We start from the raw sequence: 15,072 nt of genomic DNA, 5'->3' as shown, positions 1-15,072 counted from the left end.
TGAGGAGCTCCTTGGGTGGGAGCTAAAATGCTAAGAGCTGTGTTCTTTTCTGAGCAGCATATGCAAGTCTGGGGAAGAGAGCTAAATTGCTCATAACAATAGGAAAACTACTGAGTGCTGCACAGGGATATGGCAAAAAAGCTTGTGTGGCCAGAAAACTTGAGAATAAAAAAATGTCAAATGGATACCTACGCACTGTGGATTTGAGAACATAAAACCCTCTTCCATACCGTTTGGTGCTAAAAGGGAAGGAGCTATCAAACCATGCACACTTCAGTTCTGAAATATAAGCTCAGTGTGGTAGACAGAATTTTTCCCCAAATTCCTATTCCCAGTTATTCAATAAAACACTAATTTATGGGGTCACTTGGGGGGCTTGGTCGCTTAAGCACTTGCCTTTGGCTCAGGTCATGATCCCAAGGTCTTGGGATCGAGCCCCACATCGGTCTCCTCGCTCAGAGGGGACCCTGCTTCTCCCCTCCCTCTACTGCTCCCCCTGCTTGTGCTCTTTCACTCTCTGTCAAATAAATAAATAAAATCTTAAAAAAGAACACACACACTAATTTATGAAGGAATTTTGCAGATGACATTAAGGTTATGGCCTTTATAACAGGGAGAGTATCTTAGGGAAAAAAATAGAAATAGATACAGGTAGATACATATAGAAATATATACAGATATGTCTGCATACATATATATATTTCCTCACTCTCTCAGCTGAGAGCACTAGAAGGAACAACACCCAGTTGCAATGAGCATACCTAGCACCCAGATCTTGATCTTGGATGCTATTTCCCCAGTAACAAGAGCCAGGGCTCCTCAAAGAAATGGTTGACTCTAGGACTGGGGAAGGAAATATACATTTGGAGCCTGCCTTATCTTGTAGTGTCAGAAACAAAGGAAGTGCTCCAAAAATAAACAAACAAATAAATGGAGGGGTATGTCAAAGAGGGACATAGGAGCCAACTGAAAGCTCTCCCAATGCCCAAAGCTAGAACAATTTGAGGAACAACATAAATAAAGTAACACTGGACTATAATCCAAAGGATGAAATAAATAACCTTAAGTCCATACTGATATAAATAATTGATTACATTTTTTAAATGGAGGAGCCGGGAAATCTCCTGTGTAAATTATTATTCCACCTCTTAACTCCCACCTCTTAAGTGTGCTCTGCATGTTGACTTCTTTCCAAAAAATACAATATGGAAAGGAAGGAATAGAGAAACTTCACATTGGAGCAACCTAACAAACACTAGTTCAGCCAAGTGATTAAGGTTAACACCAAGAATGATAAGTTATACTGATAGTCTAGATTTCTGATGTGATGTAATCAGAATGTCACTCTGTCTCCCTGGTCTTCCTCCTAAAAATCCATAAGCCCAGTCTAATTATGAGAAAGATATCAGACAGATCCCAACGGAGGGACATTCTACAGAACACTGACCAGAAGTTCTTAACCTGTTAAGGTAATCAAAAACAAGAAAAGTCTCAGACATTTTCAATTAAGAGAAGCCTAAAGAGAGACAGGACAATTAAACATAATGTGGTGTACTGGATAAGATCCTGGGAACAGAAAAATGGCATTAGGTAAAATTAAGGAAAGCTGAATACTACATGTGGATTTCAGTCAATAGCAATGTATCAATCAGGCTCATTAATTGTGACTAATGTACCACACTAATGTAAGACGTTAATAATAGGGGAAACTGTAGGTGGATGGAGTAGGTGGCAGCTCTGCTCTTTTTGCAAATTTACTGAAATCTAAAATTATTCTAAAACAAAAAGTTAAAAAAGGGAAAGAAACCTCCTCCACATCTTCCACAGAATCTTCAGGTAAGTTGACATTTCTTCCCCATGTGTGTGACGCATTTGATGAGTTCCTGAGTTCTGCACATGTGGACAGGGGTTGGGGGGCGAGGGCGAGGAGGGCACTTCAGAGGAACCTGACACAGCTGGGCATCAAAGGTATGACATGTGAGTAAATAAGCACACCAAGACAACTGTGCACACATATAAAAGGGAGGAATAGAAAACATGCCATAGATTTCAGAGGGAGTGGAAATTATGCTGGATTGGGGTATACTCGTGCCTTGACACATAAGGAGGAATCCAAGCGGGAGAAGTTATTAGAAAGCATTCCAGAAGGAGGGGAGAATATGAAAATAAAGCAGGACAGCATGGGATATGTTCAGAAGACACAGAGCTGCTGGTTCCAAAGGAGCACAACTAGCCCGAAGGGAGTAATAGAAAATAAAGCAGGACATTTTGAGTCAGAATATGGAGCACCTTAAAAGTAGTGAAAACAGAGTTTTGCAGGAGTGAGTGACCTCACTCTTCTATACATTTATTAAACACCTAATTTTGCCAAGAAGCGTGTTGCACACTGGCTCGAAAAGAAGACCTGGGCTTTGCTAGAATTAATCTGATGATGAAATGTGGAACAACTCACCATTTAAAAGGTCAGTATAAGAGGAGTAACTAAAGGAAAAAGGACGGAAAACACCTAAACTGGACACAGCAGGAATGGAGAACAGGAATGAGCCATGTGTTGGATAATCCAGAGGCAAATTGATTTTAGGCTTAGGAAACACATTTTATTTTTCCATTTGATTTTTTATTGTCGAATATATCAGAAATTCGCTGGTGTTAGGAATTATTTTTATTTGGAACTTCATGGTTGAACGGGGTGCCATAATCTTTTCAGTTCTCAGACTTTACTGGGCAAAAAAAAAAAGCCGCGAATGCAAGAGGCAATGAGAATCAGAAGTGCTATGGGTGTACAGTGATCTGACTCTTCTCCCTCCCTTTCTGCCCCAGCTATAGAAAACAATGACATCATAGGATGGGATGACTGAGCACGATAGTATTAAAAGGCACAGGAGCATGGGAGGAGGCTGTATTTTTATTGTTCCCTGAGTGCTGGCCAGGGAATAGCTGTGGGGAGAGCTGAGAGATTTCACTGACTAGGTCTTCACATTCCCACTGGATGGCTCTGACAAAATTCATAACCAAATTAGAAAATTATAATACATTTTCTTATTCCTTTTTCATTAAGAACCGTTTACAGTTTAAACAGATATAAACACATTCTTTATCTTCTGGTCAGGGATAGAGAGAGAAAAATGGTAAATTAATAAAAGTTTCAAAAAATCTCAATTTAATTTTGGCTACTTAACATAAGTGATAGCATTAACATTTAATTGACCTTTTTCTTATTCAAATTATTCAACTTACATTTATTAAATACTAGCTACTGGAATTATAGGGATAAACAGTCTCTGCTCTAGAGACTCACAGTCCAGAAAGGCAGGTGTAAATATGTGGAAAATATTTCCTGGTAGAAAGAAAAATCCTGTTGTGTAAGTCACGAGCAATGTCTCGCCGAAGGAAGTGGGAGAAATCACTTATAACCACATCAAGAGATATCAGGGAAGCCTTCTCTGAGAGGATTATATTTAAGTTGAGCCTTGAAGGACATGCAAGTGACATGGAAAAGGACCTTGAGTGCCTGGAGGATGGTAGGCACACAGTCACACAGCCAAGACCATTGCCGCAAAGCCTAGTGCATAGGCTGCTGCTACCACTGAGGAGATGAATAGTGGGAAAGAACACACCCAACACCTGACCTTGGAAGCTACTGGATGGAGTTTCCTTGGTTCCTATCTCAGTATGAGGAGAAAGCCAGGTAGCTAGCATAGCAGTTAGGGGGATGTATACCAGAGTCCAACTCCTATTTGGCTAGTTCCTAATTATGAGATTCTAAACAGAAGTCACTTTGCCTTTCCGTATCTTCATTTGTATAATGGGAAGAATAAAATGATTTATTTCATAAAATGGTGATGGGGAGTGCATGTATGAATACCTGCACTAAGACGAGAACAGAACTTGGCATATAGTAGGAAACTAACTATTATTGTTATTTTCAATGTGAAGAATTGTTATTGTTATAATTTTGAGGATGTTATAATTCTACTTTTAAGTGTATTACTTCTGAGCTTCGCCAGGTACAAATACAGCTGAAAAGATTTAGATTAAACAGTATAATGAGTTCCTGATGATAATGGTTGTGAAATAGTGAAACATCCTCAAAAGAAATTTTAGATTACCTTCCCCCTGCACTTCAGAAGAATGAAGGCAATGATTTTTCAGGAAGCAGAATATAGGATGTGCTGAATAGGCAGGTTAAACTAGTCTAGATCTTAAATCTTTCTATATTCATGATCTCATTATTTAATACACCTAAAAAATGTTCAGTACTAAACCAAAAGTAAATGAAAATCTCCTATTTGGGTCTGCAGTTGGTTTCTATCATTCTTGAAGATGTAAGCCTGTGTGTTTCCAGAATGCAGCAGTTCAATAATATAAGGCTTTGCGCCATTGAACACCCCCACCTGTGTCACGCCATGCTTGTGCAACTGTCAAACAAAGGAGCTGTATATCCCCATGTCCTCCAGGGCAGAAATCTTGTGCCATAGTTGCTTCAGAAAAGCAGAGCTCGGGAAAACTTCCAGAAGTAAATGTGCAGGGGACAATCCTAGACCCCTCTCAGTTCTTGGAAAAAGGAATGGGCAAGATGCCCAACATGAGAATAATAAAAGCTACAGGCAGAAGAGAACAATGGTTTTTAAAAGTGCCTTAACTTTTATGGAGTGTTTGTTTCCTCAACAGAAATGCTTACTGATACTGACATTTTAAAAGGTTCCACCTTGCCTTGAAATTAACACCTCATTGCTGTGAGTGAGCAAGCAATTGCTCTATTGGCTGCTACTGTTTTTGGGCTAGAAGTGTTTCTTTTTTATTTTTTTATTTTTGGAGAGTAACACGAATAGCACAAAATTGCATCAGTTACAACAGAAACACTTCCTCTGCAAAATGAGACACTTAATGTACCTTAGAAAGAGATGGTACAAGGGGAAACAAAAAGATTCCCTGACCAGAAAGTTCAGTTACAATCAGATACTGCATAAGTTCTAATCACAGAGGTCCTTGCTATGTTACAAAACCATTACCAAAAAACTACTAAATCAACAACAATGAAATTACACAGAGGGGAAGAAGCCAGGCAAAAATAATACACTGAATACGTTTTTATGAAACTCTAGAAAATGCAAACTAATCTACAGTGATTCCTGGTTGATGGGAGGTGGGGGTTCTAAAGCAGTGAGAAGGTCAAATGTCAAGGAAAAATTTAGGGGAGTCGCAGATAATTTCACTCTCTTGATTGCGGTGCTGGCTTTGTACATATGTCAAAACATCAAATTACACACTCTAAATGTGTGGAATTTATGTGAAGCAATTACACCTCAATAAAGCAGTTTTTAAAGGGCCCATAATCTAATCAACAATATAGAAAGCATCATATTACATTATTGTGGTTGTAAAAGTGTAGTTCATACTAGCAATGTTAAAAAAAAAATGGTAAGAGAGTAGAGAAATGGTTAAAAAAAATGGTAAGGAAGAAGAGAAACAGGAATCACTTCTTTGCCTGAATGACAATGAATAAGAGATGTTTGAAAGCATTTATGTTTAAGATGTACACAAAAACAGTTTACCTAAAAGGTAATCAAACTGCTAAAAGGCAAGTCTGTTTATTGTAGTGAAAGCAGCCTACAGTAAGGAATGCATCATTCTCAGTGCAAGAAAGACTAAGTAGACAAAAAATGAATAAGAATATTGAAAACTTGGTAACAAATCAAAAAGGCAGAGCTTATAGCTATACACTAAGAGACTATACCTTCTTCTCCCCAAGTGCTCATGAAACATTCACAAAAATTGATCATATATTAGTTACACGGAAAACATCAGTAAATTAGAAAGTGTAAAGCTATTACAAACAGCTCTCTCTGACCACAATGTAATAACACCAGAAAATTATTGGCAAAAACCAAAAAGGTCCATTTGTTTAGAAATCTAAAACCTTTCCCTAAATAATTGCTGGGTAAAAGGGAAATATAAACTGAATGTACTGAATTTCTAAAAAAAAAAACATTGACAGTTAAAAGCTATCAGAATGTACAGAAAACATTTCAAGCAAAGAGCAAGAGAAAATTCACTAAATGCACTAAATGCATTTGTCAATAAAAATCTTAAAATTATAATAAATGATGGAATTCCCAACTAAAAAACTAGAAAAAGAATAAATAAACTAAAAAAATAGCAAAAGAAAGGAAACAAAATTAAAAGCAGAGGTAGCAACAGAAAAAAAAATTAGACATACTGTTTCAAAATCCCAGTTTTTTTAGAAATTTTTTTTAAGATTTTATTTATTTATTTGACACAGAGAGAGAGATCACAAGTAGGCAGAGAAGAAGGCAGAGAGAGAGGGAGGGGGAAGCAGGCACCCTGCTGAGCAGAGAGCCAAATGTAGGGCTCAATCCCAGGACCCTGAGCCCATGACCTGAGCTAAAGGCAGAGGCTTAACCCACTGAGCCACCCAGGCGCTCCCAAAATCCTAGTTTTGTTTTGTTTTGTTTTTAAATAAAGAATTGAAGTAGACAAACCACTAGCTAATTTAATCAAGAAAAAAACAGAGTGAAGTATAAATACAAAACTAGAAAATGTTAAAGCAGAAAACATTGAAACAAGAAACTGTTTAAAAATCATGAGAAATCAAAGACCTACCTACCAGTAAATTTGAAAAGCTAGATAAAAAGGACAATATTCTAGGGAAAAACACAGTATCAAATTTGACCATATTGGAGACAGAGTGCTACACATGACAACTTTATAGAAGAATACAGAACGTTATCAAGAAATTACCCCCCAGGGATGCCTGGTGGCTCACTCAGTTAAGCATCTGCCTTTGGCTCAGGTCATGATCTTCAGAGTCATGGGACTGAGCCTCATGTCCAGCCTGCATCTGACTCTGCTATCACTGGGGGTCTGCTTCTCCTTCTCCCTATGCCCTTCCCCCACTCATGTTCTCTCTCTGTCTCTCTCAAATAAATAAATAAAATCTTTAAAAAAAAAATGATAAACAGAATCCATGACTACATTAAGACTAAAACACACCATGACCAAGTGGGAGTCGTTTGAGCGATTTAAGGTTGGTTCAATGTTAGGAAATCCATTAATAGAGTATAACATATAATAGATTTCAGAGGGAGAAAAATCACATGATTATCCCTATAGATGCTGAAAAAGCCTACAGCAATATTCAGCCCTTTTTCTAATTTCTATTAAATACACAAAAAATATAAAACAGTAGTAATTTCTTAACATGGTAAATTTAATACTCTATTCTCAAGGTTAGCATCTTAAAGGAGATGCTAATGGCCTTTTGAGCAAGTTCAAGAAAAGGAAAAAAAAAAAAAACCTTGTTGTTTCTACTATTATTTACCATTATAGCAGAGATACCATGTAATGCAATTGAATAAAAGAAATCATGAGTTATATTAATTTGTAAAAAGTAAAAGTACCTCTAGGAAATACTGAAAAATCAATAATTAATAAAACATTTAAATAGTAAAAAAGCAAAAAAACAAAAAAATAACAATTCGATAAGGTTTTCGGATATATAATGAATAGACCTAAGCACTGCATATGTACATATACACAGTACTAGAATAATAGTATTTTCTTCTCGATTATGACTTGTTTGGTTACCCCTCTACCTACTAGACTATATCTTCTATGAAAAGTGACCTGAGCCTGTTCTCTCATTCCAGTTTTCCCTATGTCTAGCAGATAGCTGGCTAGTGTAGAGTTCCAGAAAATTCTTCCATGTCTGGCACTGATATTTAATCTTCTAGTAACTATCCCATTCTTTATCACTAGCAGAATCCCAATTTGTTCCTTTTTCTTTTTGTGAGGTATTCAAGGAAGGAGTTCCTTGAACTCCCAGAGTTCTACATCCCAGAGGTGAATTTTAATTAGTCTATGACAATTATGGTGATATCATCCCCCACCCCACTTGCAATTCACTTAAGAATGGGCATGTGATACTTTCAAGCAGGAGAAGTCCACCAGGGACTTTCTGGGGTGAGCTTTTATTCCTGACAAAGAGATGCACAAGGAGAGACTGCCATTTTTCTGAGTCTAGATGTGATTATATGAGGACGTGGTGCCTGACATGACGGCAGCATTTTGAAACCATGCAGTCATGGACTGAGGGGTCACCCAGGAAGAAAAGCAACCAGCCAAGGATGGCATAGCAGGAAGCTATTAAAATATATAGGCTATAGACACAATTATAGTTACTGAATTAACCAACCAGGAACCCTGATACTACCAGAATTCTTGTCATATGAAACACTAACCTCCATCTTTTAAACCACTTTTGTGTATGAATTATATTTTCTGCAGCATCTTAACAGATACCTTTGTTAAATAAAGAAATGAGTGGGGAAAAATCAATAGCTTTTATAGACAGAAGCAATAGCCAGCTGGGGGACATAATGGTAAAGAAAGTTCCATGTATAACAGCAACAAAAATGATGAAATACTTAGGAATAAATGTGCAAAATGTGTAAGAGGAAACACTCCTGAAAGACTTGAAATTCTAACAAAAGTAGACTTGAACAAAACTATATGTTTTGGGATAAGATAACACCATGGCATAAAGATGCCAATTAAACACAATCCCACTAAAATATCAGCAAGTTGGTTTTTTTTTTAATGGAGCTAGACAAGTTGATGCTAGAGTTCAGAAGAAAGAACAAACATGCAGGAATTAGGCAAAAACACGCTAAAATATAAAACCTACAAAGGTGGACCAGTCCTACCAGATTAAACCATACTATAAGACTCCATAATTAACACAGAGTGCTATTTACAGACCAGCAGAATAGAATGGAATAGAATAGAATAGATCAGATCTAAGTAAATGTGGAAACAGTAAAGGTGGCATCATAAATCACAGAAGCAAAGGTGAACTTTATAATCAATGTCGCTGGACCAACTGGGCAACCACTTAGAAAAAGAATACCATTATATTCTTTTTTTTTTTTTTAAGATTTTATTAATTTATTTGACAGAGAGAGAGAGATCACAAGTAGGCAGAGAGACAGAAGGAGAGAGAGGGGAAAGAAGGCTCCCTGCAGAGCAGAGAACTCGATGCGGGGCTCGATTCCAGGACTCTGGGACCATGACCCAAGCCGAAGGCAGAAGCTTTAACCCACTGAGCCACCCAGGTGCCCCAAGAATACCATTATATTCTTATCTCCCACACACATAAGAATAAACTCCATACTGATCAGGAAAGTAAATATTTTTAAAAATGCATATAGAAAATAATTTTAAAAAATAAATTTTTAAAAATATGCTGAATGTCTCTATACACTTAGTGTAAAGGAAAGCTTTCTAATATTGGCAAAGTCCAGGGGCAATCAAAAAAATGATTAATAAATCTACATAAATTTCTTCAATTGCATGGTCAAATAACTTGCATGTCTAATTAGACTAAGACACTTGAAGCATATATCATAGATGAAAGGCTAATATCCATATTATATAAAGAGCTTTTAAAATTTGAGGGAAAAAGGACCAAAACCTTAACAGAAAAATTAGAAATATATATGAACAAAAAATATAATCCACAAAATGGATATAAAAGAGTCTTAAACATATGCAAAGATGTCATCATTTGCCATCACTTACAATTTAAGAAATGCAAACTATTCTTGAATATGATTTCTTACTTACCTGATTGATTAAAACTTAAAAGTCTGACAACACATTCTGTTGTGAAGCTGAGGGTGCTCCCATTTATTTCTGTGGGGAATGCAAATTGCAACAACTCTTTTGGAAGGGAATTTGAAAATATCAACAAAACTACCTATGCATTGACCTTTTGATGGTGTAATCCCATTTTAGGAATTCACCCTGACCAGACACCCCTAACAATATGAAAATACATATGCACATACATAGTAGCATTGTTTACAAATGCAAAATGTTGGAATTAACTTAAATGCCCAAATATAAGAGATATGTTGAATAAATAATGACATAGCCACACAACCCAGCACAATGCAGCAATAAAAAAGCATGAGGGGTGTTTCTAGGAGCTGACATGGAATGATTTCTGGGATATTTTACTGTTAAGCAAAGAAAGTCAGACACAAAAGAACGCTAACTTTCATGTCAGAAAGCAGGGTAAATAAGAAAACACTCATTCTGCAAAAGTATCAACCAGAAATGAAGGAGACAGCTCACCCAGAGGAGGTGGGTGAGAACAGAGCAGAAAGGAGAGGGAGACTGGGGGTGGGCTGGGGAGAATGACAGTTCTCTGATGTACCTTTTTTCAGTCTCCTCGTGTTATAATAATTAAGTCAACAAATGTCAGATTCAATTCCTTTAAAAATCACAAAATTATTACCTGGCATGATGTCTGCTGTTTCTGGATTTTCAGATTCTGAATAGTTTATTTATTTATTTTTTAAGATTTTATTTATTTATTTGACAGAAATCACAAGTAGATGGAGAGGCAGGCAGAGAGAGAGGGAGGGAAGCAGGCTCCCTGCTGAGCAGAGAGCCCGATGCTGGACACGATCCCAAAACCCTGAGATCATGACCTGAGCCGAAGGCAGCAGCTTAACCCACTGAGTCACCCAGGCGCCCTGAATAGTTTATTTTTTAATTCACTAAATCTTCTGCGAATTTACCATGTGTGGAATGCTAGGCTACGTACTATGAAAACGGGAAAACAGATAAAGCTACTGTAACCGCAAAAACCTTGTGTTCCACATAATGTCTTATGTAGAAAACAAACCAAAATATTACAGATGTACAGAAAGCTGAAAGAAAGGCAAAAAAAGAAGCAATCTCAAAATCAGAAATCTTATGGTATAGAAACAGTTTGCTGTAAGTATACAACTTAATTCTAATCTCTTCATTATTTTTTGCCATAGTTTCTTCTAAAAATTGAAGAGAAAGACATACTAAAATCATTAACACAATGTTAAAGAATGTAAGTCCAGTAATGAAGTAGAGAAACAGTTGCATGGGAAAGGAAGTTAGATAAATAGAAGCAACAATTTAGGGGAAAAAGTTATTGATGAACTACCAGAAGAGAAGTCAAAAAAGGAAAAAGCACTAAGTCACAGAGACCTTATTATCTAATGAAAAAGGCAGATCAGTTCATCAATTGAATGCTTTGCCCAACACTGATGAACCTGAGGTCTGTCATGACCTCTTGTAACACAAAATGCAATGAATGTCTGTATAAGTAAGCCTCCGGTAGTAAGGTTCTCCGTTACTTCCAGTGGAAAGCATTTCCAGCTAATCCACAATCTGTCAACCAGATTGGAGGTGACTGTTTCAAACACCCTAATATATAATTTTATTAACCTAAATAGTTCCATCAGGGCGCCTGGGTGGCTCAGTGGGTTAAGCCTCTGCCTTCGGCTCAGGTCATGATCTCAGGGTCCTGAGACTGAGCCCCACATCAGGCTCTCTGCTCAGCAGGGAGCCTGCTTCCCCCCCTCTCTCTGCCTGTCTCTCTGTCTACTTGTGATCTCTCTCTGTCTCTCTGTCAAATAAATAAATAGTTCTGTCAGTCGGAATTAAAAATAAACAAAGCAAGGTAAACAAACAAACACTGTGTTCATAGAAGCTGGAAACCCTGGGACTGCCTTCATATTCAGGAGGTTTCAGATCTGAAGGAGGAAAAGAAAAATGACCGAAAAGCTGGATCCAACAGATCCAGCAGACCCTAGGGTTCTGGTTCACAATGGACAGATGAGTTTGGAGGTCAAATAGAGTCCAGCCATCTGTTCAAAAATTGGCTGAAACATAGGTCACATATCCAGGATCAGAGCGAAAAGACAAAAGAAAGCAGATGTTTGATGAACTTCTAAGACAAAACATGCGACTCTCTGGATCAGATTTTACATGTAATAAAAGTCCATGAAAACCAAGTTATTTTTATTCTCTTTAATAATATCCTGCTTTACTCTCATGATTCTCGGGACTTTCATTCTGAGAAATGAGACTTATATTTTTTAAGTTGTTAGAATCCTGGCTTTTACTTTTATATTTTATTATCATTTAGATTCTTAATCTAAATATGACAGATGATAACAAAATATCTGATGATTGTTTTAAACTATGGAAAATGGCTAAAATGAGACAAAGCCGAAGATTATTGGGTCTTACTGTTAGTTATATACCCTCTTGGATTTTTCAAAATACTAATATCCACCTAAAACTAGTTGTTCCATGCTTAAAAGAATAAGAAAAAGTCCAAACCTAGTAAAATTCATAAATTCAAAGAGAGATGTGAATGGTAGTTAGTGGGACCAGAAGAAGTGATGTTACTTTTGCTGTGTTAATACAGAGATTTTTAGTTTATTTTAAATGAGCAGAGATTAAGGAAAATGTAGACCAAATCTATGGCAACATACCCTTTTTGAATCACCAGTTCACATGGCTGATTATTTCTGAGGTGGACACAGATCACAGGTCCATCAGAGGGTCTCACAGTGGCCAGTCAAGGAAGAAGAGCCCACTAAGCTTGCTTATGCAAGTCTCAGAATACACGCACATCAACCACATTTGAAAAAAAAAAAAACGAAGTTTACAGGGCACTCAGGCAACCAGTCTGAAAGCACACCATCACTGCACACGACACCCACTGGCCTTCTAGTCCAGTAGTCTCCTAGGCAAAACTGCCCCTCACATGGTCTACTCTCTAAGGAACTGGGAAGAATTGAGTTAGTATTGGTCTTATATCCTAAATTCTCCCACCCTTTTTACCTCATTAGAAAGCAATACAATTTCTGTCTCCTTCCCTCTCGATCACATCTTTTCTTCTAACCTTCCAAGTCCAGGCAATCAACAACTCTTTTTCTCCCTTCTTGGCCTTTACACTGTCTTTGACCTAGTAAATAACATTGCACTGTAGAACAGAGCCTCTACCAACGCAGAAGATAGTTACCCAGGAAGTTTATGTACATACAACTCATTATAACACAGAAGACTAAGCCAAAATGGCCATCAGATAAATTCCGTGTCTAATAGCACTATCCTACATTTACTTTATAGTCACTTCTGTCTGATTCTGATGACCGATTAGAAACCGCAAATTACATAGTCCGCTCCTTTGAAGAAGCAGAAAGACTGGAGCAGACCAGGCAACAGAACAGCTGCCTGATGCTGAAAGGGGCAGAGTCGGGTGCAGATCTGAGACAGAAGACCTCATGCTGGCCAGTCTTTGGCACAAAGGAAATACCAGTCGTTAATGCTGGAGGCAGTAACATCATAAACTCTGAAAATTGGGAAGGACCTGAGAAATCTAGTCATGACTCTTCCCATTGTAGGAACTTCTCCTACCCTATCCTACAGTGATGATCCAGTCACTGTATGAACGCAAGGACTGCCTCACTGCCGTAAAAGGAAGCCCATTCCATTTTGTAAAATGTTTTTTAGAAAGTGCCTTCTTTTTTTTCTTTCTTCCTTTCTTTTTTTTTTTTTTTTTGACAGGCAGAAATCACAAGTAGGCAGAGAGGCAGACAGAGAGAGAAGGGGAAGCAGACTCCCTGCTGAGCAGAGCAGAGAGCCTGATGCGGGACTCGAGCCCAGGCCCCTGAGATCATGACCTGCGCCGGAGGCAGAGGCTTAACCCACTGAATCACGCAGGTGCCCAAGGAAGCTCATTCCTGAAGACTCAAAAACTGCTTCTCTGTAACTCTGATTTCTTGATGCTGATTCATTTATTCAACTGGCACTTAGCAGTGTTTCCATAAAGATAAAACACATCGATAAAATCTTCATCCCTCTATAGAGACAAAGACACGAATAGGAATAAAAACAAAGCACCAACTGCCATTCCTTCCAGTTTCCCTTTCTTCATTCCCAAGTCTCAGTACCACTTACCTGAATCACACCTCCCAAGAAGGAAACAGCTGCGGCAACACCAATCCTTTGCAGCTCGAATTCTGACAAACCCAGTGTGCTTGTGTTACTCTGTGTGGTCAAGTTCTGGCTGCTCAGAGGGACAAGCCGTTCCACTGCGTTGGCTGATATTAAGGATGTCAAGGCGAAGGTGCCTAAGAGGGGGTGGGGGTGGGGGTAATCTTCTGTTAGTAATGGACTCAAGAATAACGGTTGGATTCCACCACTGAAGTTGAGCACATGGTGTAAAACTAAACAGATCTATTGGAAACACTCTTTTCAGCACCCTGACTCCTCCACCCTTCACTCCACTCCACGGAGGAAGCAGAAACTTTCCTACAGATACACACAGTCCTTCAACATATGACCACACCCAGCTCCTTGCTCTTCCCAGACCCTATGTACATTTTCCCACCACTCTGCAGACCTGCACAGAGTATCCTCAGGACAGGGGTTAAGATCACAGTTGAGGCTTGCATGCAAATCCTCTATTTATCAATAATGTGACTTAAAGTGCATGACCCTGACTCTCCATTACTTCACCCGTAAACTGCAGATGATAATACCTACCTTTCAGGGCTTGGGGGAAACATAAATGAGATGATGATTGTGAAAACCTCACTAGGCTCAGTGGTTAACTGTGAACTCTTCCCCTTCAGTATTAGCTCCATGCAACTCATTTCAGACTTCTGACTTCCAAAACTATAGGATAATAAATTTATCGTGTTTCAAGCCACTAAACTCCTGGTAACTTATTATATTGGAAATAGGAAACCAACGCAGTCAGTGACACAAACTGACCAGTGAAGAAATAGACACATACTTACAGGCTGAGATCTTAAGCACACAAAACAAATAGAAATGCCTCTATGAATATTTCTAGTTAAAAGTATTTTTATCATTATTACCTTAATATTTAAGATTAAGGTATCATTTCTGTAATAATAATAACTTACTAACTCTTATGTAGCAAGTACTAAATTAGACACTATACATTAATTATCTCATCTGATTCTAATTATAGTCATATTAATTTTTTTTATTTCACTATCCAGAAAGCAGCAAATAAGCCTTTGAAATGATGTCCAAGGTCATGCAGATAGCAAACAACAAATAAGACATATACTCAGAACCATCTCACTCTACAACCAAGCTTTTAACCAGTTTGTTCTATTATCAGATTATTTGTGATAGTTCACATTTTATTTAGTAAGGCAGAGATTGCCAAGGTAAGAG

The 15,072-nt window shown here is 37.9% G+C and overlaps 1 protein-coding gene across 2 annotated transcripts in view; it reads right to left on the bottom strand.

Annotated features, from left to right (window-relative positions):
- Positions 1-15,072, bottom strand: part of SLC26A7 (solute carrier family 26 member 7) — a 115,941-nt gene that overhangs the window by 71,773 nt on the left and 29,096 nt on the right. For both annotated transcript variants that reach the window (XM_032316448.1, XM_032316449.1), the window contains one exon: positions 13,819-13,991. In XM_032316448.1, the coding sequence (XP_032172339.1) occupies positions 13,819-13,991 (173 nt within the window). The remainder of the gene's footprint in view (positions 1-13,818; positions 13,992-15,072) is intronic.

Source organism: Mustela erminea, chromosome 16 (assembly GCF_009829155.1).
Source record: "Mustela erminea isolate mMusErm1 chromosome 16, mMusErm1.Pri, whole genome shotgun sequence".
In the NCBI taxonomy this organism is placed as follows: Eukaryota; Metazoa; Chordata; class Mammalia; order Carnivora; family Mustelidae; genus Mustela; species Mustela erminea.
This window is presented reverse-complemented; position numbering and strand designations above follow the sequence as displayed.